General features: G+C 39.2%; 1 protein-coding gene across 2 annotated transcripts in view; it reads left to right on the top strand.

Annotated features, from left to right (window-relative positions):
- Window positions 1–717: 717 nt before the first annotated feature.
- Window positions 718–25,107, top strand: part of SLC22A3 (solute carrier family 22 member 3) — a 31,067-nt gene continuing 6,677 nt past the window's right edge. Inside the window, exons 1-7 of one of the 2 annotated variants that reach the window (XM_034428526.3) lie at window positions 718–1,641; window positions 5,512–5,615; window positions 7,693–7,847; window positions 8,610–8,778; window positions 10,553–10,670; window positions 15,794–15,891; window positions 15,994–16,208. In XM_034428526.3, the coding sequence (XP_034284417.1) occupies window positions 1,237–1,641; window positions 5,512–5,615; window positions 7,693–7,847; window positions 8,610–8,778; window positions 10,553–10,670; window positions 15,794–15,891; window positions 15,994–16,208 (1,264 nt within the window). In that variant the 5' untranslated portion in view covers window positions 718–1,236. The remainder of the gene's footprint in view (window positions 1,642–5,511; window positions 5,616–7,692; window positions 7,848–8,609; window positions 8,779–10,552; window positions 10,671–15,793; window positions 15,892–15,993; window positions 16,209–25,107) is intronic. The other variant, XR_015731439.1, reaches the window with a different exon arrangement.

Genomic DNA, 25,107 nt, shown 5'->3' on the forward strand with positions numbered 1-25,107 from the left:
AAATAAAGTATTGTATGACATTTACTGTGATACATTCTAATATTGTCCACTCAGCAATTCTAAAAGACAAATACTTTAAAAAAAAGGGGAAGGGGTGGACAGAGTGTAACTGAAACTCTGATTCACATTTTTTCTATATTCTTCATTTCATTTTCACAATATGCTTTGAACCTTATAATTTACAAAATTCCTGTTGGCTCAGAAGATCTTTATGTTATGTGTGGAATGTGGATTCAAATTCAAAAGTGGCATGTTAGGTTACAAAATTCTACTGGGCACTTTAGGGAAGAATGAGTTGTAATGAAACAGTATAGAATAAACAATCACATTTTTATTATTTTACTTTTTATTTATTAAATTTTTATGCCGCCTATCTCTCCTATAGGGTGACTCTGGGTGGCTTACAAGTTATGTAAGTTCATTAAGGCTATGTTACCTAACTTTATTTGAATTTCATTTTGTTGTCTAAATTGTCTATTTAAGGGGTGAACTTGAATATTGATTACTGACCAATAATTCATAGATTTATGTAGGTGTAACTGGGTAAATTAGTAGAAAAATCTAATTAATTTCCCCTCCCAAAGAAAGAGATGATTCTCTCAAAACCATAATCCCTTCATTGTCTTTAAATGCAGGGAGGGAAGAAATATTGATTTGTATAGATTTTTAACAGATTTCTATGGATTCTTTTCATATTTTTTGTATTACCATATGACATGTTGGCATTGCCTTTTGGGTATATTGACTGAATCTTCAGTTCTGCTTTAAATCCCCTGTTTGCTAATTGTTGGTCACTAAAGTGTTAAGAGTTTTTAATACGTACTCTCTTGGGGAAAACAAATAAGAAATATAGACCCTTGTAGGTGTGCCAAATTCATCGTGAAATCCTAAATTGTTCTGTGTACACATTGTGCCAAAGTAACATAATAGCTGCGCGTGCACATGTGTGGAATGGATGTGTGTGAGTCTTTCAGAACGAAAGAAAAAAAAAGAGGAGGGAATGAAACTTTGATCTGTCCCAGCTTTGCTTATATTACTTCGTGACATTTGTGAGGAAGGCAGAATGAGAGAGAGGGAGGGAGAGAGGGGGAAAGAGAGAGAGAGAAAGAGAATGTATGAGTTATAGGAAATACTCTTTATATAGTCACAAAGTTGGAAGAAAGTTACCACCGCTATCATTTGGATTCATCCAATTTAGTGCCGGTGTGTGTATGTGGGAGACAACTAGAGTTTACAATGCCGTCTTTTGATGAGGTTTTAAAACAGGCTGGAGACTTTGGAAAGTTTCAGAAGAAGGTCTTCTTCCTTCTCTGTCAGACTGGCGTTACTTTCTCCTTTCTATTTGTTGGGATTGTATTTCTGGGACGAGACCCCGACCAATATTGGTGCAGGATTCCTTATGTATCTGAACTGAAGAAGCAGTGTGAATGGACGCTTGAAGAGGAATACAACATTACCATTCAAGCCTCAAGCCTGGTGAACTCTTCGCAATGTAAGAGGTATGACATAAAGTGGAATAACACCGGGCATAATTGTACGTATCCACTGGCTCATCTTACCAACAACTTTGCTGGCGAGTCATTTACTACATGCCAGGATGGCTGGTTATTCAAAAAACCTCACTCAACTATTGCCAGTGAGGTAAGTAAAGGCAACATTATCCAGAAAAATAGGTTTATTTGCATGTTACAGATGTTACAGATATATGGTATATAAGGTAATACATTGTGAAGTATAAAAATAGATTTGGTATTTGGATTAAACTGTTCATTTCCTATTTTCTACACAGTGTAAAAGTGTCATGGATAATATTAGCCTTGTTTCATTGTCTTTTTGAAATCTGGAAAAAGAGAGAGAGAGATAGATAGAAGAAGACAGAGAAAGATGGAGGAATGCTATTATAGATGTTGGTTTGAATATAGGAATGAGAACAACTTAGAAAATTGAACATATTTGCACGGACAGACAATACTGTCTCAGTTACAGAATTCTGCCTTTGTCATCCAGACAAATCAAATGTAATTTCTCATTTGAATACAATTTTTTAAAAAAAAATATTGGTAGAGCAGGTCAAAGGCAATAAATTATTTTCCCAACATCTCCCTTTCAGGAGGTTTCTATAACATAACAGGTGAGAACTCTTTCCTTGAGTCCTGGAAGAACTGCTGTCATTTATAGAAGAACATACTGATTGAGCTAAGTGGGCAGCTAGCCTTAGCTAAACTAAAGCCATTTTGTTTCAGTTTTTAAATGCCCACCAAATTTCAGGGCAGTTCAGTACCATTTATTTTAGTGCAACTTTGGCAAAAATATGAGGTGGGAAGAAAGGAGGAAGCAATAGCACTTAGTGCTTTTACAGCCCTCTCTAAGCGGTTTACAGAGTCAGCATATTGCCCCCAACAATCTGGGTCCTCATGTTACCCACCTCAGGAGGATGGAAGGCTGAGTCAACCTTGTGGAAGGCTGAGTCAATCTTGAAAAGCAATAGCTAGTGTCTCAATCAATGCATTTTCAAGACATAACATTATGTGCATAGCATAAACTATTACTTAAAATTACCTAGGCGGTTTAGACAAAACAAATTTTACAGAAGCAGTTCAGTTGTTTGACATGGACTGAAAGTCAAAAAATCGTGAAACAGCTTTTGAGTGTCAGGAAATACACAATCGGATGTTAAATGGCTGGAGGGGGAGGGGAAGTAAGAGAAGAGAAAAGAGAGACTGCTCATATGAGCTATGATGGAAGCTCATTTACTGTTTATGGATGGTCATTAATTCAGGAGATTCCCAGACTACTAAAACTGCAGCACTGAGTTCAATTAACTAGGGAAGAGCCTTCAGATTATATTATAAGGCCGCAACCTTATGTCGGCCTTATGGGTAGGAATCACAGCCAGATAGGCTAATTCTGTTTTTATTTAAAGCTGCTTTGATGGAATCTTGCAAGCCTGAAAGTACAACCCTCTCCTTTGTCTCCTTTACATCTGAGTGGGAGGGAATCTTCTAAGCCTCTTGCCCCGCCCACTCTACAAATGTTGGGCTATGCTGCCTCTTATCTGACCGTTCTCTTGGCAGCATTTCTTGGCCCAGTTTCTCAAGGTCTTTCCCACATACCATTACACTCTGTGACTTCAAAAGTAAGTCCAACTGAATGCATTGGGGCTACCTTTTAAGTAGGCTTGTATCAGATTGCACAGAATATAAGGCTACACGCCAAACCACATGGTGATAAAAAAAGCAATGACTCTCATTTTTTTAAAAAGTTAGAAATAGTAGCTATTGGCCTGTCCAGCTATGACTGGTGCTCATAGAATTCTCATGAGAGGCAAGAAGAAACCATGGGAGTCCATACGCTATTTACTGCATCTTCCCCTTAGGCAGAGACTTCACAAAATGTCTAAAAACATAATGGACTAATAGAAGAATGAAAATGATTTGTAATTTGAAAAACAACCACTGTAAATAGCAGTAGCACTTAGACTTATATACCGCTTCATAGTGCTTTACAGCCCTCTCTAAATACATTCCGTAAGATGACAAAGTTTAAAAGAAGGAACCTGGAGCATACCCTTCCAATGGAACAGGCAGATGTTCTTGGAAAGGCAGTCCTTCAAGCAGGGGTGAAATCTACTTACCTTCCCTACTGGTTTGGAAGTGCTTTCTTCACTCGTGCATGCATCACAAGAAATTTTGGACCCTCTGTGCATGTGCAAAGCCTTCTGCGCATGCGCAGAGGGTAAAAAACAGGTTACTTCCTGGTTAAAACCAGGAAGTAACAATGTCCGGGCAGGTGGGTGGAGCCTCATGCTGCCGCTGCTACCAGTTCTCCAAACCACGTGCTGCCGCCGCTACTGATTCTCTGAACCATGCGCTGCCACCACTACCAGTTCTCCAAACCACGCGCCACTGCCGCTACCAGTTCGCCCGAACCGGTGCAAACCGATAGCATTTCACCCCTGCCTTCAAGTACTTATGCACCTATAACTACTCACATCCTGCCTTCTGAATCTACTAAAGCTTCCAGATGGTCTTCAGGAGTAGCTCCAAGTACAACATGTGGCAATAATCCAGTCAGGAGATGAGAAAGTCACGAGGGACCATGAACAGAGCCTCCCAGGCTCAAAATGAGCACAACTGGTATACAAGAAGCAATTGTGCAAAGACCCCCCCCATCATAGATGCAAACAACTCTTAAGCATGAATCATGAGTTCAGCATGAGTCCAGATCATGCATCAAATCTCAATGGGCCACTGTCCATTCAGAAATAAAGTGAGAACACTTTAGATTCCAAATCCAGGGGATTCATAAACATTCCCTCTTGTACAGCCCACAGATACTGAGACAGTGTCAGACCTGCCCACCTGGTTTCTTAGGAAAGAAACACTCTCAATTCCATTCATAGTGAAAAGGTTACTTTTACTAAAAGCCAAGTGTAACCAGTAGCAAAGCCAGATCTAAAAGTTTGCACGCGAAGATTCACTAGTTAACTTTCCCTTCTCCATTCCAACCCCTGTTATCTCTGCGTTATCTAGTCATATTCGAAGATGATGTTTTGGGAACTGTTCCTGCAACTGTTGGGTAGATGGATAAGCGTTGCAATCCATTCCCAGGTCTGTGGCCTTGGGATATCTCAGGACAGCACGAAGATCACTTTCAGTTTCCCCCTCATCTTCCCACAGCTCCCTCCCCCCATGGCTTTGGCAGTCTGGCATCTAGCGAAGCATACATGCAAGTGTAGGATGGCAGCTCTGACAGACAGAATAAGAGTAATGGAATATTAAGATAATTAAACACAATTGTCTCTGAGTCAAAATCTTCTTATTTAAAAATAAATTTAACTGATCAAATATACATTGAACAGAAAGCATTAAGTACCAATCCTATCATATTACATTTGTGGCTGGTTATTGACTAAAGATCATTTTGAGGCTGTGATTTCAGGAAAGCTGTTCTAACAGCATTAGAAAGATCAGCCACCTTAACTTAAACCAGACCATTTATTTATTTAGCTCTGTATTATTTCACAAAATTGTAGGTGGGCATCCTTCCCTGCAATTCCTGGAAAGCAACAGGAACTGAACTGGCCTTTCATGCAGATGGGCTCAGGGACTTGGCTTTTGACAGCAGTTCTGACCCTGACCTAAATAAATATCTCTGGTAAGGCAATGGGTCAGTTATTACGCACCAATAGGATTTCCACTTTATGAGTCTTTTTTTTAAATTTCAGTTTAGGTCATGCAATCAAAGTCCATCTCAATAGTGATTTTTTTTAAATGGAATAAACCCTCTGCTGGGAAGATTCAAAAACTGTCAGCATAATTCTACATTGTCCCATAAAACAACAATAACACTATAATTTTTTTTCAAAGCCTAAAATCCATTGTTCCTCTACTAAAATCCTTATTAGGATTTTAAATGTATTGTGAGCCGCCCTGAGTCTTCGGAGAGGGGCAGCATATGTTGAAAATTGAAATACTGAAATTTACTGTACTTTTACGCTTCCTTCTGCAGTATAACCTTGTCTGTGAGAACAAGTGGATAATAGACATGGCTCAGTCTATACTCAATATGGGATTTCTGGTAGGAGGGTTTGTTCTGGGATACGCTGCAGACAGGTAACAATGCCTTTTGAACACTTATTTATGGACTGCATTATCTTCCATGACAAATAAGGCTATGTCGTGCGTTATGTAGATGGAGGGAGAAATACTTTACAGGTAGTCTTTGATTTATGACCATAATCAGTGGTGGGATTCAGCCAGTTCGCACCACTTCGGGAGAACCGGTTGTTAACTTTCTGAACAGTTTGGCAAACTGGTTGTTGGAAGAAATCATTAGGGCAGAGAACTGGTTGTTAAATTACTTGAATCCCACCACTGACCATAATTGAGCCCAAAATGTCTGTTTACTAAGTGAGACAGTTGTTAAGCGAGTTTTGCCCCATTTTATGACCTTTCTTGCCATGTTGTTTAAATGAACCATGTGGTTGTCAAGTTAGTGACATGGTTGTTATGTGAAACTGGCTTCCCCCATTGACTTTGCTTGTCAGAAGGTGGTCGCATGACTCTAGGACACTGCAGTTGTCATAAATATGCCATAAACATTACCAAGCATCCAAATTTTGATCCCATGACCGTGGGGATGCTGCAATGGTCATAAGTGTGAAAAACAGCCATAATTCACTTATTTTCAGCACCATTGTAACTTTGAATGGGCACTAAATGAGTGGTTGTAAATCAAGGATTACCTGTATGTACTGCATGCCTCTCTCACTCTTCCTCACACTCAAATTTGAGGGAAGGACATTGGAAACGTGCATTCATGTTTTGCAACAAAACGTACTCTTTCTTTCTTGTTCAAATATGGGAAAGTGGTTTCTGTCCATTGTAATTTGCTAAGAAACCAAAGTATCAAAGCACTATCCTAGTCAAGGTTGGACAACTATGGCTCCTTTACATACAGCTGGGAGTTGAAGTCCACAGATCATAAAGGGGTCATAGTTGCCCACCTTTGATCCTACTGATGGACAGAGATTTTCACACTCTGAAGGCCAGTTCAGATATAAAGCAGATTGTCTGCATGTCTGACTCTTGTTCTGACAGCTACAACTATTTTAATATAGATGACTAGAATTATGCAAGATTATAATGCTGCATAAACTTTTGTCAAAGTTTTGTCCACTTTGACTTTAGTTCAGCCTCTCTTGTTCCAAAGCCTTCCCTGATCTAAGAAATGTGGGCTACCAAAAGGTAACAAAGATGACAAAAAAGATTGTTTTGCCCCTAGATTTCCCAATTAAAAAAATCATTGTCCAAATATATATATAGACAACTCACCAAGTTTTCTTCCCTGAAAAAAAAACATACATCCAACATTAGGTTTTCTTAGGGAGTCTGAAATTCATCAGCTGTCATAGTATGTGGCAGGAAAAGTCATTCTACCAATGTCTGGCAGTGCTTCTAGCCATTATTTGACACCTGATAGTGTTTTCATCATTTTCAGAGGTCCCAAGTCATAATTTTGAACCCTTAAAAATCCTTAAGCAACAACAAAACCGATAGTCCAGGATATACTGAACACTTTTGAGTATTTGATTAAATCACTACTAAAGGATAAAAAACATCCAACTGCCTGTGCTCCTTTTATGATAAATAGACATTGTTAATTACAATCATTCATAGGTAGAAGAATGGAGGTAATTTTCACATTCCTAATCTTCAACTTCTTATTGTTTAAAAGAGTAATAATTTTAGAGCACTTATCTTTGCTAGTACTATCAGTGGTGAAACATTTGATCTCTTCCACAGACGTGCACATACTCAGGATGTTACAGTAATTAATATGTGGAGGGAGTTGAACTGGTGTAAGATATTTTAGCATTCAGCTATGAATTATTCCTATTTAGAAGATTTAGCTCTATAGTAGTAACACTATCCTACCCATGTTTATGCAGAAGATATTTCCAAATAGTTTCATTAAACAACCTAAATTAATCTAATAAGGGGAGTAGCAATGAACGATGCTGATTGAAGATCATGGAGCTTGTAATTGAATGTATCTGGGCAAACGTAGTAGAGTGTCTATAATCTGGGAGAAGAAGAGAAATTTCACTAGAGCTTTTCAAAGTTATTTTTTCCTCCTCGTGGCTCCATTTCTTCTTTATTTATTCATTTGCTTTGCTTCCCTTGACAGATTTGGCAGAATCACCATTTATCTCTTTTCTTGCTTTGGGGCAGGACTATGTGGCCTAGTAGTGGCTTTTGCACCAAACATTGTTGTATTTTCAATATTTCGCTTTCTACAAGGAATCTTTGGAAAGGGAACCTGGATGACAAGCTTTGTACTGGGTAAGGCATGGTGTGTTTTCAATTCTTTCCCAATGCAGCTGGGGCAACATAAAGAAGCTGAATAGCTTTACTGAAGGAGCTTTGTTGAATTGGATTTTATTGCAGAATTTGCTATGGCATCATTCTGATAAAGGATGGTTTCCTGTTTTTTTCTGCTAGAAGCACAGTTTGACTTGTGCGAGCGGCAGCCTGATGCACATGTGCACCAGTGGTGGGTTCTACTTACCTTTACTACCGGTTTGCAGCGGGGCCGCGCGTGTGCACTCATTTTGCTCGCATGCGCGTGCGCTCGTCTGCACATGCGCAGAAGCGTTTTGGTGATGGTGGGGTCGGTGGGTGGAGCCTCCCGCCAGTTTTACTACTGGTTCTCTAGAACCGGTGCGAACCGGGGGCAAACCACCATTGATGTGCACGCATGAGCGCCAGCCCACCGCTTGCAGGCCAGTTCCCCTCTCCACACACCCCCACCAGGCCACCAAGCCAGAAAGGTTGGCATAAGACCAGTGGTGGAATTCAGCCAGTTCGCAACACTTCGGGAGAACCAGTTCTTAACTTTCTGAGAAGTTTGGTGAACTGGTTGTTGGAAGAAATCATTAGGGCAGAGAACCGGTTGTTAAATTATTTGAATCCCACCACTGCATAAGACACTGGGGAAATGTGGCATAAGACACTGGGGAAATGTGCTATTACTCCAGCTATGCTTTTTTATAATGGATCTCATGTTATCTTTCAAAGTTTTTGTTTATCTTTTTGTCAATTCAGTAACAGAGCTGGTTGGTTCAGATCACCGACGGGTCGTTGGAATTGTAATACAGATGTTCTTCACACTCGGAGTTGTGATTCTTCCTGGAATTGCTTATGTGATTCCCACATGGCAGGGGATTCAACTAGTTACCACACTTCCCAACTTTCTTTTCCTGTTTTATTACTGGTAACTGCCATTACTTTCCATTTTCTCCCCCACCCCCAAAATTATCTTCTGATGCATTCATGAGTTCTGTTTAATACAAATAGCAGCTGGGTTTTTTTGCAAAAGAGCATTTCCCAACTTAGTCTTTTCTAGAAGTTGGATTCTCAGTATATCTTCAGAGAAGCACATTCAAAAATTATGAATACTATAAATCCAACATTTATTAATGGCAATAGGTGGAGAAAAGCTAATATGAGTTATTTAATAAGCTGAAAACCATTCTTCTGTCGTGATTAAAACAATTTCTCTGTCTGAATCTCAGTCATTAATTAAAGATGAACTTAGATAAGCTCTTATGACATCTATATCATGGGCGCAACAATAATACCTATCTATATTTTGGAGTTATTATATAGATTATTAATTTATATAAGTTTGAAATACATAAAAATAATGCTTATCATTGTTAATGAACAGTCATAAGTCATCATTCTATGCCATGACTATATTCTATTAATATAATTGCAGTTCTTAATAATAAGATAATTAAGGCATTCAGTTATTAAATTTAATATAGCCCTAATAAATAGTGAAAAAATGGGAGTACATTTAAATATAAAGAAAACCAAATTCATAACAAGTGAAGCAATCAGGTTTAAGATTTGTAATGAAGACACTGAAGTGGTGAATATCCACTTTCCTGGAACTGCTAGTTCCAGGAAAGGAACTAGCAGTTAAGAAATATCCTGCAGACTAGCGATTAATATAGTAGCAGTGATGGTCTTGGAAAAGATATTCAGATACTGGAATGTATTTTATACCCACAGAATTAGAACCATGGAAACAATGGTTTTTTTCATTTTCTTCTATGGAAGTGAAATTGGGACTGTGAGGAAGCAGGATAGAAAGAAGGTTTATGCTTTTGAACATTGGTATTGGGGTAAACCCCTGAGAATAGCACAGTCAACGATCATCAAACAAATCAACCCTGGATCTCACTTGAGGCACAAATGATCAGGCTTAAATTATCAAACCTCAGACACATTATGTAAAGACCTGGCACTCTGGAGAAAGTTTTAATGTTTGGAAAAGTAGAAGGAAAGAGAGAAAAAGTAGATGAAGATCAGCAGCAGGGAAGATGGATTCAATTACAGTGATGATAGGTGAAGTGTTGGAAGACATGAAGGACCAGGCTGGGAACAAATTGTCCTAGAGAAACTATGTATATGATTATAAGGAGTTGACACCAACCTGATTGCAAATAATCAAACTTGTTGATTATAAAGTGTTGTAAACCCTAGGAAGAGCCATCAAATTATGGGTATGAGTCACCTAATAAGCAATATGAACTTCTAGATTACTGTTGGCATGATTAGATCCATCAGTTTCATTTTGTTCAAATGCACTGGATTTCTTGTGTCCTTCACCATATGCAATATCATTTATTGGGCCATAAAAAGTAATGGTAGCTATGTTGGTGTCTCAGGAAATAAGGGAAAAAAATCACAATATAATTAACAATCTCAACCAAACTAACACAAAAGGGTATGGAAACGTTTGGAAGGATATTCCAAAAAGCAGGAGAAGGGGCCGAAGTGACCAGATTTGTAAGAGTCATTTTCACCAACAAAAGAAGTTTTCAGGAGGGAGAAAGAAACTCAGAGTGCCAGGAAAGAACTGAAAGGCTTAAGAACTCATTAAGATGCTGATGAAGTTTTGGCATTCTTGCAGGCAATAAATCTCATCTGCTGACAGCTACCGACTCTTCCTCATTGGTCTCTCTTTTTTTTGGCAGGCTGGTCCCTGAATCTCCACGGTGGCTGATCACTCGCAAAAAAGCCAAGAAGGCCTTGCAGATTATGCAGTCGGTTGCCAAAGAAAATGGACAAAGCCTTCCAGTGCATTTTTCGGAGGTACGGACTTTAATTTAATTTGTAAAATGTAATGTTATTACATTACAACCCAGGGTGGTGTACGATACACTAAATTTAAAGTAAAACAACCCATGCAATAGACAACAGATGTCTGAAGGAAACAAACCATCATCTCACAAATCAAGCAATTCTCCAGGGGCCCAACACCCGCTCTAGCCCAAGGTCTGGGAAAAGAGCCAGAGCTTAAGGACTCATCTAAATACGGTCAAAGTGGGAGCCAAGCAGATCTTGGGGAGGGGAGCAATGTTATTGCAGAGGGCAAGTGCTATAACTGCAACAATGGCTAAATTTTTTTTAGTGCTGTATCTTAAAGAAAGTATTCTGTAAAACTAACTCTTGCCATTTATTTAGACAAAGTCTTCATATAAACCCACAGGCTAAACCCTGGGGAGGTGGGGGTTTCAAAGTATAGGATCCCCTCAGCAGACGTCCTGTGGTCAAGGCAAGAACGGCTTGTAGGTCACATGTACTATATATGTGTTGCTAGCAGCCTTCAAATTTCTTTGAGGTGTTACATCAGGAACTGCTGTCACCAGTAGCCTCTCACCAGCCAGTACGCTTTCATAGAGAAGGACTCCTCAGGGTGCCGTCAGCCAAACAATGTTGACTGGGGCCCTCAGGGGAAGAGCCTTCTCTGTGGGGGCACCTGCTATCTGGAATGAGCTCCCCCCCGGAGATACGGAGGATCCTGGATTTACGCACCTTCCGCCGCACCCTCAAGACTTTTTTATTCCAACAGGCTGGCCTGGCCTAACCTCTCTTTTTAATTTTTAATTGTAAATTTTAAATTTGTCTAAAATTTTAGGGGTGTTTTAATCTGTTCTGGGCCAAATTTATTTAATTAGGTTTTTATATTGTTTTTAAATTTTGTAATTCTCTGTGTTTTATCTCTTGGCTGTTCACCGCCCTGAGTCCCTTGGGAATAGGGCGGTATATAAATCTAATAATAAAATAAAATAAAAATAAAACCCACCTAGCATTTAGGGAAGACTTCTCCCCGTTTTACTCTTCAGTTGTTTTGTGGCTCTGAATTGCCTCCCATTTCTCCTAGATTCCAGTTCAAATGGGAGGAAAAAAACTGAATGCCACTTGTAGCAGTGTTTTGATTCTTCGGTTCATGTAAGGTTCCCCTCGTCTGTCTCTTACTTCTAACCAGAGCACATGTTCATTAACAGAGCCCCACAGCCATTTTTTTTCTTTGTCTTCTGGTGATGTCCTCATGTGTTTTCTATACACAGCTTAAACATTCTACAATTGTAATATTAATAAGTTTATTCTCAACAGTTCTCTTTCTTTCATGATGGATTTTCTCAGTGAGATGGAATTTTCACACACACGCAGAGAGAGAGGGGGGGAGGGAGGGAGGGAGAGGGAGAGGGGGAGATTTTCAATCTTGGTGATCCAGCTTGCTTCTAAGTGCAAATAGGCAACTTCAAGAAGTCAATTGTCATTCAGTCCATTGCAAGATGAAAGGATTAATACGATAGGGGTCTTTCCAACAACTACTTATGTTTTTGCTAACATGGATGTCATTGCCCAAAACTTGATGGATTTGTTAAACTTTTCAGCAAAACATAGGCGGAGTGAATTCTTTTCCAAGGATTCTGTCCATTTTCAGAGAAGAAAGCACAGGGATTTAAAATTCTGTTGTTGCTTTTTAAGGAAAACATTATTTTAGACAGAATTTAATGATTTTTGGCTAAATCCTAGCAGGCTTTAGGCCACAAAGGAATCTTGACAGATTGTGAAGGAAGCGTTTGCCAGTATTTCCCCACCAACAATCCCTCTCCAACAATTTTTGAACAACATTTACGAAAATAATAGGCATTATACAGGCATCACTTGTCTTCTGAGGAGAAAAAAACCCCTTCTAAATTATAGTTAGTTAGTTCTATAATTTGTAACTTAGTTCTAACTTCTATAGTTAGAAGTTTATATTATAGTTTGAGCAAGCCACCATCAAAGTAAATTTTGGATTTTCCCCATTCCTAATAGTTGCATGTATATTACATTTCAAAAGGAGAGAGTTTATGAGCCCACAATGTCTCTGATTATATCTGTTTATCTTGTACAGAGCACTTAATTCCTTGCTTGGAAAATGTTGTTAGTAAACTAAACTATTTTTGTTTGAAAGAGAAATGGAATGGAAAACTGGTTATTTTTGCAGTCTCTTAAAACAGCAAAATTAAGATTCAGTATGATCTATCCCACATTTCCAAGAAAAATGTACTAGAACTTCATAAATCACTTACAAAGAGATTTCCCAACTTTTCATAACACTTGAGCAGCACTACATGAAAGAGTCTCTTTCCACATAAATCTTATAAAAGCATTGTGTATAAATAAATATATTTGTATAAGAGTCAGATTAAAAATCGTGAACAAAAATTGATGCTGGGGAGGGCATCAATCAGTTTATACTAAATTCAATTTGTTCAACCACAATATTTTTAGAACTTTGACCTTGGCTTCCAGATTGTATTACTTTCCCTGCGTCATTTCAAAAATTTTAGTCTAAAGTTTCGAGCTAGTGTTCTCAGCCACACTCCTAATTTATTGACAGCTGCAACTGGTTAGTTTTCAGTCATATCTACATATCTAAAGTGCACTTTGGCTCTTTTCCAAAGTCCTTTTCGATACACAAGTCCAGTCATTCTTGACTCTGTGCCCAGCAAAGAGCACGATGCTTCCGGAAGTGCTAGGATGAGAACATCAAACACATTTTACATTCTGTACTCTCAGTGGAGTTTCTCCCTAAGTTATGTGGCTCCAATTTCCAAAGGAAGGTTGCAGTTGGGAAGACAATTACCTCCAAGCAACCAGGTCTAGTGCCAGGCTTGTGACAGCATAACAACAAAAAAGGATTGTGTTATTAAACACCATAGCAATGGTAGAAATAAGTTGGTGCATTCCTTTTGTGAAAAAATGATTTGAAAAAATATTGTCAAAAAACATAATTTAGAAGGAAACCCTCCTATGTAAGACTTGGAAGAAAAATGGGAGATGCCGATCTTTTCCCACCTTGGATAAATGATACAGAGCTGCCCTGATATTTTCTGCCATGCCCCCATGACTCCATCTTCAGCTTGTTCTCTGCCCATGAATGAGATAGCGACAAGTTATTTTTGGCTGTACCAGTATTGCTTTTCCCTTTATGCCAACCGTATCAACCATCGGTAGGAAAATATATAATCGATTTTTTTTTTACTACCCTTTGTGCAGCTTGACAAATAGTAAGTGGAATTGGGCTGGTGCTTGGGCCATCTCAGGCTGATGCAGGTGTACCCATTCTCTTCTGGTCTCTGATAACACTCCTATACCATCATTTTGCAATTCTCTCTCTAAAGAGCTGATTAGATGTACTTTGCTGTTGCTCTATCTATTCAATAGGCAAGACAGCAGGTATCCCAGGAGTGTTTTTTTCCAAAAGACAACTGGACTTTCTTGGTATTTTCTTTGAAAACATTTCACTTTTCATCCAAGAAGCTTCTTCAAGCTTCTCATCCAAAATTTCGCTTCTCATCCAAAAAAGTCCAGTTACCTTTTGGGGGGGGGAACACACATTTGGGACAACCATGACCTGGATGATTGAGAATCTCCATAGACAAGACAATAGGTACTTCAATACCACCTACTAGTTTAGTGCCAGGAAGAAATAGAGACACAGTGGTGTGATGCCTCCATGGTATTTCAAATTGAGCAGGGAGAAATCTGGAAATTGCTATTTGTTGTCTTTATAAAAAAGAGATGAAAAAATTCATAAGAATAACTGCTGCACATCTTTGTGAGTTGTGTTGAAATCCACACATTTTCAAGTTGGGAAACATTGCTTTGGAGTATAGCTTTTAAGTGGGTCTAAGAATTTATAAGCATTGTACATTGATTTGGAACATAAAGAATAGAAAGTTAAAAATTAAACACCTATTCACTTTTTCCAAGCAACTCATTTTTTTTTACTCTTTTGTAACATTAATAAAGAGCACAGTGAAGACTTTAGTATTAAGGTCAAAAAACAAAACTAATTCAATGCATTTTGCAACTGTTTATCAATGTCATGGTTAGCATTTGTACAGTTTAAGCAACCGTGTGTTCATGATATTTTAAAAGCCCTATTTAACCTTGATACAAACTCCCCCCCATCTTTAAGATTTAATTTATCAAAGTCACCACAATGTTAAAAATTATTATTTTTATTGTATAACTTATTGTATAATTTATTGCTGGCTAGTTTGTGTTCAATCTGTTCTGCAAATTTTGTAAGTATTAAGTAAAGTTCATTTCCACCTGGTAATTGTTAGCTATAAGCTAAAAATAAGAGTCACCTTGGGATAGTGAGATGGGTGGCATATACATTTAATAACTAATAGAATAGGGTAAGATAGGGTGGGATAGGGTGGGGTGAGGTGGGGTGGGGTGGGGTGGGGTGGAATGGAATAGAATAGAATAGAATAGAATAGAATAGAATAGAATAGAATAGAATAGAATAGAATAGAATAGAATAGAATAGAATAGTTTTGTAGAGGGTTGAACATTTTTGTGGGTATATCCAGCTATACCAGGGGTGAAATCCAGCAGGTTCTGACAGATTCTGGCGAATCAGTAGCGGAAATTTTGAGTAGTTCGGAGAAGAGGCAAATACCACCTCTGGCTGGCCCCAGAATGGGGTGGGAATGAAGATTTTGCAATATCCTTCCCCCCAAGAGTGGGAAGGGAATGGGGATTTTGCAGTATCCTTCCCCTGGAGTGGGGTGGGAATGGAGATTTTGCAGTATTCTTCCCCACAAAGCCACACCACGCCCACCAAGCCATGCCCACAGAACCGGTAGTAAAAAATATTTGAATTTTACCACTGAGCTATACTCTGTTCTCAGGGATGCAGCCATGTAGTTTAGGGAAGACAGAAATACCATGGCAAGGAAAAAAAGAGAAAATATTAAGATAAAATGTGTTGGCTTGTTAACAGCTCTTTGGTCATCCCTCTTGCCAACTTGCCTTTTGTTTTTAAAATTAAAACTAGTGTATTTCAAAATTAGAACAATTTCCCTCAAAATCATTTATTTCCTGTTATTGGGACTATCAACTCTGCCTCTCTTACTTCTTAGATCACGGTCTCTGATGAAGAAGTGAGCAACCCTTCTCTGTTTGATCTGGTTAGAACTCCGCAGATGAGAAAATTCACTTTGATCCTCATGTATGCCTGGTAAGTATCTCGCAGCTGCACTGCTGCGATACCTGTCATGTTTGATATTTCCCAGGCAGTCCTGGAGGCCCCACTGTTTCTTCTTTTGTCTTCCTCTTCAAGGTTCACCAGCGCAGTAGTTTATCAAGGGCTTGTGTTGCGCCTGGGACTCATAAAAGGGAATCTGTATTTGGAGTTCTTCATCTCTGCAGTGATAGAATTGCCTTCAGCTTTCTTAATCTTAGCCACCATTGACCGACTTGGCCGGCGACCTCTCTTTGCCTCAGGAACTCTTGTGGCAGGGGCCGCCTGCTTAATCACAGCATTTTTACCAACAGGTAACTAGATGGCTTCATTTTTATTTTTATTTTCCCTGTGTTGTCTCACTTGTCTCTCAAAGCACTCAATTTAAGTACAAAAATTGCTTTTTAACAGCAGGTTCAAATACTTCAGTTTGGTGAAATAAGATTGTGTGATTCTCTTTCAAAAGAAATGCACTGCTTTTTGGAACATGATGGAAAATACAGGTAGTCCTCAACTTATGACCATAATTGAGCCCAAAATTTATGTTCTTAAGTGAGAAATTTGTTAAGTGAGTTTTGCCCCATTTTATGACTCTTCTTGTCACGTTTGTTAAGTGAATCACTGTAGTTAAATTAGTAATGTGGTTGTTAAGTGAATCTGGCTTCCCCATTGACTTTGCTTGTCAGAAGGTTCCAAGAGGTGATCACGTGACCCTGGGACGCTGCAACCGTCATAAATATGAGTTAGTTGCCAAGTGTCTGAATTTTGATCACGTGACCATGGGGATGCTGCAATAGTATGAAAAATGAACATGGCCCTTTTTTCCAGTGCCATTGTAACTTTGAACGGTCACTAAGTGAACTGTTGTAAGTCGAGGACTACCTGTAATAGAAGAGGTTGCAGCATTCAGCAGTAACACATAAGGCTCTTCCACACCCAGCGTTTATGCCAGTCTAGCCTCGAGGCCTGTTATTTGTCCTCCTTGAGTAGCTCAGTTGATTTTCCTCCAGATTGTCTGTGGCATAAAACTCTCCTTTTGCACTTTGTGATTCATATTGGATTTAGACTTAGAATAACTCTATTGTCACTTTGAATGTACACTAATCGGCATACATTAAAATGAAATTTTGTTGCATACAGCTCTCAAAGGGTCACCACCTCCAATATACACTACATAAACATGACAAAATAAATAAATAAATACAAAATTATGCACATACCCACATATCTGATATGATATGGAGAAACAACACAGTCTAGTTCGGATGTATACATGTACATCAGGGATGGGTTCTAAAATCTACCGGTTCTGTGGGCGTGACTTATTTTGTGGGCATGGCTTGGGGGGGGTAATGTGATTGTGTGGGTGTGGCCAACTATTTTTTTTTTTTTACTTTTAAAAGCATTTTTTCTACAATTTTAAGAAATTGCAGAAAAAAATGCTTTTAGAAGCCTCTGACAATCAGGCAACTCAGCTGGGATCGCCAGAGGCTTTTAAAGGCATTTTTTTTCCTACAACCTCTTCGGCTGACGAGGTTGCAGAAAAAAATGCTTTCAGAAGCCTCTGATGATTCCAGCTGAGCCGCGCGATTATCAGAGGCTTTTTTTTTTACTTTTAAAAGCATTTTTTGGCCGAAGAGGTTGTAGAAAAAATGCTTATAAAAGTAAAATAAAAAAAAAGACTCTGATGAGGTGGGTGGGGTAAGCGAGCAGCGACCAGGCCGGGGACCAGTTCAGGGGTGTGGCCAGTCAATGATATTACCGGTTCTCCGAACTACTACAAATTTTTACTATCGGTTCGTGCGAACCGGTGTGAACCGGGAGCAACCCATCACTGATGTACATGGCAAGAAAAGTGAATCTTGCGAGTTTACCAGATGGATGGCATAGGGAACAAAGCTGTTAAAGAATCTGGTAGTCCTGCTAGAAGTACTTCAAAACCTCCTCCCAGAGGGGAGCCACAGAAACAGACCATGAAATGGGTGTGTGGGGTCTCTAACAATGCTTTGAGCTCTAAGCACATAGTGCTTATAAGCAGTATCCTGAATGACAGGAAGTGACCTTCCTATAATCTTCTCAACTGTCCATACCACTCTCTGTATGGACTTTCTACCTGAGGCACTGCAGCAACCAAACCAAACAGTGATGCTGTTTGTTAAAACGCTCTCAATAAAACTCTCCTTTTGCACTTTGTGATTCATATTGGAGTTGCCTATTGGAGTTATCGTGGGTTGTTTGCTGAGGTCAGCAGATGGAAAACTGGTGCAGGCTAACTTTAAAACACCTTAGAGGTAGAGTGACCCAATACCAACAAGGAGAAATGTCATAGTTTCTAACAGTGCCTGATTGCAGGCCTTGATATTCTTATTTGTTGTATAATCAATAACAAGAGTACATGTTTAAGTGGTAATAGTACTGTGAAACTCTGTAACAAAAAATAATGAGAAATCAATGAAGGCCACAGGGCTTGTTTCCCAAGTTTCTCACAGTTTCCCAAAACTTTTGCTTTGGTCTTATCTGGAGTCAGCTTTCATTAATTCACCTTTATCTAAGCATGGACGCTGTGTAAGCACGGAAGGATATGATTTGCCTGTTATTTATAATCTAAGTTCTCAACTCAGGCTTCTGAGAACACTTATCAGGTGATTCATCATCAACCTGTGAGCCTGATCGAAGTTCAAGTAGTCCTTGACTTAAAACAGTGCACTTAGTGTCTGTTGAAAGTCGTAACAAAACTGAAAAAAGTGACTTATGTCCATTATGACCATTGCAGCATCCCCATGGTCACGTGATGTACATCTGGTTGCTTGGCAACTGACTCCTATTTATGATGGTTGCAGTGTCCCAGGGTCATGTGATCCCCTTTTGTGACCTTCTGACAAGCAAAGTCAGTGGGGAAGCCAGATTCACTTACAACAGTGTTACTAATTTAACTGCAATGATTCACTTAAGAAATGTGGCAAGAAAAGTTGTAAAATGGGACAAACTTACCTAACAAATGTTTCACTTAGCAACATACATTTTGGGCTCAATTGTGGTCATAACTCGAGGACTACCTGTATCTAGAGCCTGTACTAGATAGACCTGCCCTAAACTACAGAGAGAAAAGGGCTCTCTGGACTCATGAATGGGCTATGAACTTGCAGAGCTAAATGAAGCCTTCTGAAGGAGTCTGAGGAATATCCCCTTGATTACGGGTGTCAAACTCGTGGCGTCACATTATCGTCACGTGATGTTTTGCAACTTTTTTTCTGTTCGCAGAGCTGGGGTGGCTGTGGCCTGCACGTGATGCATCTGGCCCGCAGGCCACCAGTTTGACACACCTGCCCTTAATTATAATTATGATCCCTCTCAACTTTTAGGCCACAAGGATTCTTAAACTTTCAGTAAAATCCACAAAGAACAAGAGATATTGACGATGGGGGCATGCAGGGGATTTTTGGAGCACATTGTGGATATCTTATGAAATAAATTTCACTAAGGAAATTTGCGCATTTGCAACATAGTTGTGGTAGAGTTAGAAAGCTCCTCGTTTTGATTTTTATATCCCCAGATGTTCCTTGCTATTTACAGGTGACTTTTGTTATTTTTCTGAGCAGGTAGGCATACTTCCCGACCAAACCCTAGATTGCAATTTACAACTATCTTTGTTTTGCAGGAAAGTTTATGGCATAAAGAGGATGTGGGAAGGCTGGGATTCTATTTTATGGAATGTCTTCTTTCCATTTAGCTCTTTTTAAAAAAGTAAATATATTCTGTCTGGAGAATTCTGGGAGTAGAGGTCCACACACTTTAAAGTTGACAGACTTTAAACTGAGATAGAAAGCTAGGTGGGGAAGGGAGCCTAAAAGAATAGGCTCATAGATATATAAGTGTTCACAGATGTATAGGTGCCTTAGACACCAGATAGTGGATGCCGAGAATACACCTTACAAATATATTCCATTCATTGGTTATTTCTCTTCCCCTGCTCACCCAACCCCAAATAGAAAGAATAAAAAAACTGATGCAATCCAATAAGATTGGAACAAATATTCTCTTTGCTGTGATATTGGAAAGGGTTTGCTTTTTTTATAAGATCAATTTATTTGAAAGTAATCAAGTACCAGAATCTGGTAGTCCTGCTAGAAGTACTTTGAAATCTCCTTCCAGAGGGGAACCACAGAAACAGACCGTGAAGTGGGTGTGTGGGGTCTCTAATAATGCTTTGAGCTCTAAGCACATAGTGCTTATAAGCAGTATCCTGAAAGACAGGAAGTGACCTTCCTATAATCTTCTCGACTGTCCTTACCACTCTCTGTATGGACTTTCTACCTGAGGCACTGCAGCTACCAAACCAAACAGTGATGAATAAAAAAGAATAAAAAAACTGATGCAATCCAGTAAGATTGGAACAAATATTATCTTTGCTGTGATATTGGAAAGGGTTTGCTTTTTTTATAAGATCAATTTATTTGAAAGTAATCATGGTCCTATTTTCTCTTTGAGAAAACACGTACATCAAATGGATTTGTACCTTATCTGCCCACCATTGCCTCGGGTCAGGAGTCCAAGCCATGCAATCATTGCATTGCAAAGGTTTGAGATCAATAATGGCAAAGGATAGATTTTTATTTGCTGATCTCACAATACAATAGAAGTTAGGCAAGTTTTTCCATTCTGCCCATTTTAATGAGATGCTTGGACACACCATTGGCCCAAAGGCTTTGGTAAACAGTTGGCAAATAATTCATCTTATCAAGTTTTTTAGAGTTTTCTCCACTGGCAAAAGGGAGCATTGCTTTCCAATTCCACAATCAGGCACACCGTGTCCATGATAACATGCTGTAGAATAATCCCATAATTTCTTAATAGTGAGGCTTGCTACATGATGTTATCATGCTGCCTTATTGGCACCCGAATTAATTCAAAATGGATAGGCTGAACTATATTCATTGGTGTTTCTGGGATCATCCAAGAGAGATAGTCCCAAAGGTACTTTTTGAAGAGGCAACTGGATTTTCTGGATTTTCTTTGAAGACGTTTCGCTTCTCAGTCTTCTCAGTCTTCAAAGAAAAACCAGAAAGTCCAGTTGCCTCTTGAAAAAGCATCTTTGGGACAACCATGACCTGGATGACTGAGAATCTCCATAAACATCCAAGAGCGATCCATTATCATTTCCAACTACATTTGAGGGAATAGAGAGCAAGTACCAAGAGCAGGGGTGTCAAACTGCAGGCCGAGTCTGGCCCACTGGGTGCTTGGATCTGGCCCGCAGGGCCGCCCTGGAAACAGTGGTGCTTCTGCCAGCTCGACATCACTCATGTCAGGGGCACCCCTCCCAAGTTCTGTTTTCTACTGCGATGGCCTCCTGCAGTGCTCTGCCAGCAAAAAAAGAACTCGGGTGGGCAGCCCTCCCGAGCTCGGTTTTCGCTGGCAGAGTGCTGCAGGAGGCCATCAACAGCCGAAAAGGGAGTCTGGGACGGGTGCCCCCAACATGAGTGACATCGAACTGGCCACGCCCATCCCGGCCCTGCCCACCTGGCCCCCGAGGTCAAACACAACCCAAATGCGACCCTCAATGAAATCAAGTTTGACAATCCTGGCCTTGACAACATGGCCTATGTCTCTCTCTTTTTTCTGCAATGACAAGGAAGTTTCAAATTCTTCCAGAGATCTGTTGGTTAAATCCAAAAGCAACAGTTGCTGGGCAATGTGCTGGAGTGAAGCTTAACTCCCGCTGATTGCTTTTATTCAGTTTCCTTGGCAGTATTATGGAAGTGGCTTGCTACTGTCTTTTTGCAATACTGTATTTCTTTTTTCCTCTTTAATTCTCAGTCAAACCAACAGCTTGAGATCAACTGCAGGAGGCTCAGTGCTGCCACCTGCTGCAGTAAAATGGTAAACCACAAACAGAGCGATTTAGATCTGTTCCTAATGCAATCAGGAAATAAAGGGCCCTATGAAAATGAAAATCAGAAGTGAAGGAGAAAAAAACCAAAAGAATTATTGTATTATTTTTTTAAAATAAAGTTTATCAGTTGCCTTTGGGGAAAACCTGAGAATTTACACATTTTAACAATAATGCTATTTGCAGCAACAATAAGGATCCTTAAAAGGATAACTACTGTATACGTAGGTATTGGAAAGGAAATTTCAGAAGGACCAGTATTCTTCCTCTCCATTCAAAATGAACAATTTACAGTTATATCTCCTCCCCCCCTTTTCTCCCCCAATTACTGCAGTCTTTTAAGCTGCAATTACAAGCTTATGGTGGGATGGGAAGAGGGGGGGGGAAAGATTCATCCTATGTTTCTTTCTGTCATGGAAATGGTAAAAGTTATTCCTCTCAGCTAAAAATGATTTGCATCAAGATTTTAAGGGGGCAGGTGTATTAACATACTGTCATGGTTTAGCTGGAATACAGCTTATACGTATTCATTTGGGGATATTATGTGAATACAGGTGATTCTCAACTTATGACCACAATTGTGACTGGAATTTCCATCATGACAGGAAATTCTGTCAGGACCCAATTTTATGACCATTTTTACCACTGTTATTAAATGAATCACACAGTCATTAAATGAATTCAGCTCCCCCTATTAAATTTGTTTGTCAAATGCTAGCTTGTATGTTCTCAAATTGTGATCACATGATTGCAAGCTAACAGAATAACAAAACAATAGAGTTGGAAGAGACCTTGGAATCTTCTAGTCCAATCCCCTGTCAAGCAGAAGACCCTATGCCATTCCAGACATGTAGCTGTTCAGTCTCTTCTTAAAAACCTCCAGTGATGGAGCACCCACAATTTCTGAAGGAAAGCCAATTTCTGAAGGAAAGCCTGGTTAATTGTTCTAAATGTCAGAAAATTTCTCTTTAATTCTACGTTGGTTCTCTCTTTGATTAGTTTCCAGCCTTTGCTTCTTGTTCTGCCTTTAGGTGCTTTGAACCATAGATTGAACCCCACTTCTTTGTGGCAGCCCCTTACAGATGCTGCAATCATCATAAATACGAGCCAGTTGCTAAGCGCCTGAATTGCAATCATGCGATTGGGGTTTGTGTGCGACAGTTATAAGTTCAAGGATGGGTTATAAGTCACTTTTTCCAAGGCCATCTTAACTTCAACCTATCATTAAACAAATAGCTGTAAGTCAAGGACCACCTGTATACCTGTATACCTGTGATCTTAAGCATAAATCTAAACTTCTTAAACATTCCTGTTCAATGTTTCTGTTCAGAATGGCAGAATATATCTACTATGAATACTAACTCTCATGCAAACTCTTTGTTAATAAAACTTCCCACTTAGAGATTATGAGGATTAAAGCAGTAGATGAATTGCATAAATAAATTATATATATGTGTGTGTGTGTGTGTGTGTGTAGTTAATATTTCGGGTTTCTTCCCGTGTAATTGTGGATATATCCCTAAAAGGGTAGAAGCGACGTTTCGGCAGAATCCCATCTGCCATCATCAGGCTTATGTCAGCAGTCATTTTGCACTAACTGATGTTGCTATTTCAAATCTGGTGCTGGTATTCTGGGATGGCTCCACCTTTTCATTCTGATTGGTTGGGAGTCCCAGTATGTGTTTATTGGCTTGGCTTCGGGTGTATGGTCGGTTTTTCTCCACTAGGTGGCAGGGCTTCATCTTTGTGGCTGGTTTGAATATGATTTGGTTGGGATTTTTTTGTGTAATGTTTGGTTTATGTTTTATATATGGTGTTAAGATTCGTCTATCTATGAGAGCAGGTTTCCAAATAGTAGGCAGACGTGAAGTGTCATCCCGTTTATTCATGCAATATGGTCTTTTTCCCATTTCTATTACTTCTCTGATTATCCTGCCATTGAGATGTTCTATGTTTGCAACTGTTTTTGTTTTATTAAAATTAATGTTGTGTCCTGTTGTATTTATATGTTGAACTAATGATGATATATATATATATATATATATATATATATATATATATATATATATATATATATATATCCAGGTTCTTCCTACATATACATATATTCCTACGTATACATATATATATGTATTTCTCTTTAGCCAGGTTCTTTCCTAAAACATATATATATATATAGATTTTCATAGATTTTCACGGGTAGAGATATGCAAGTTTTGGTGTATTCGGGACTTTTCCCGTGTAAGATTGAGAGTATCTTGGCGACGTTTCGACGAGGTTTCACTCGTCATCTTCAGGCTGGTGTCTTCAGCTTTCCTCGCACAAACATGAAGCCGAAGACACCAGCCTGAAGATGACGAGTGAGACCTCGTCAAAACGTCACCAAGATACTCTCAATCTTACATGGGAAAAGACCCGAATACACCAAAACTTGTGTGTGTGTGTATATATATATGTAAAAAGTTAGCAAGATACTACAGAAACAAAAAATAAAAACTGTGTTCCGCACAGATAGAAAAATATCAATGATGTTGAGAAACCCCAAAGATAAAATTGAGCTGGAAAATCAAGGAATATACGAAATACCATGTATCTCCTGTCAGTCATCTTATATTGGACAGACGAATAGACGAATAAGTGTGCGTTTAGAAGAACATAAAAATGCAGTGAAAAAGGAAGAGCAAACTTCTTCTTTGGTACAAAACATGAAGGCCACAGGACTTAATATAGATTTCAATAAGGCTAGAACAGTGGTAAAAGAGGAACATCTTAATAAGAGAATAATTAGGGAGACTATCGAAATTGAAAAGAGGCCACACAATATGAATAGACAAGATGACGCCTCTAGGCTATCAAGTATTTGGAAACCTGCACTGAGGGAAACTTGAATTTTAACATCAGAGGATAGGCAGAGATCCCAACAGGCAACCAGTGGTGTTGTAATGCATACAAGAACCCTTTCCTCTTTGCAGTTGATAGCTAGCAATAGGGAGAGAGAGAGAACCAAGCCAGAAGATATGCTAAGATCTCAACAGGCAACCAGTGGTGCTGTGATGCCTACTAGAATTCTTACCTCTTTGCAGTTGACAGTTGGTAATAGGGAGCCAGAGAAAAACTGGACCGTTAACACACATTCAGGCTGCAGCTAGTATAATGAAGCATGACCCACAGCTTCTAAACTGATAATAAAGGCCCGAAGATGACAAGGTAGAGAGCTTGTCGAAACGTTGCCTAACCTTAAAGTGTTGGTTAGGATTTCAGCCAGAGTTTTTGAAAGACCTTAAAAAGGTTTTTGTTTGGGAATTTAGAGGATTCTGAGCTGT

This window comes from Pantherophis guttatus, chromosome 1 (assembly GCF_059756535.1).
Source record: "Pantherophis guttatus breed Tessera chromosome 1, ASM5975653v1, whole genome shotgun sequence".
In the NCBI taxonomy this organism is placed as follows: Eukaryota; Metazoa; Chordata; class Lepidosauria; order Squamata; family Colubridae; genus Pantherophis; species Pantherophis guttatus.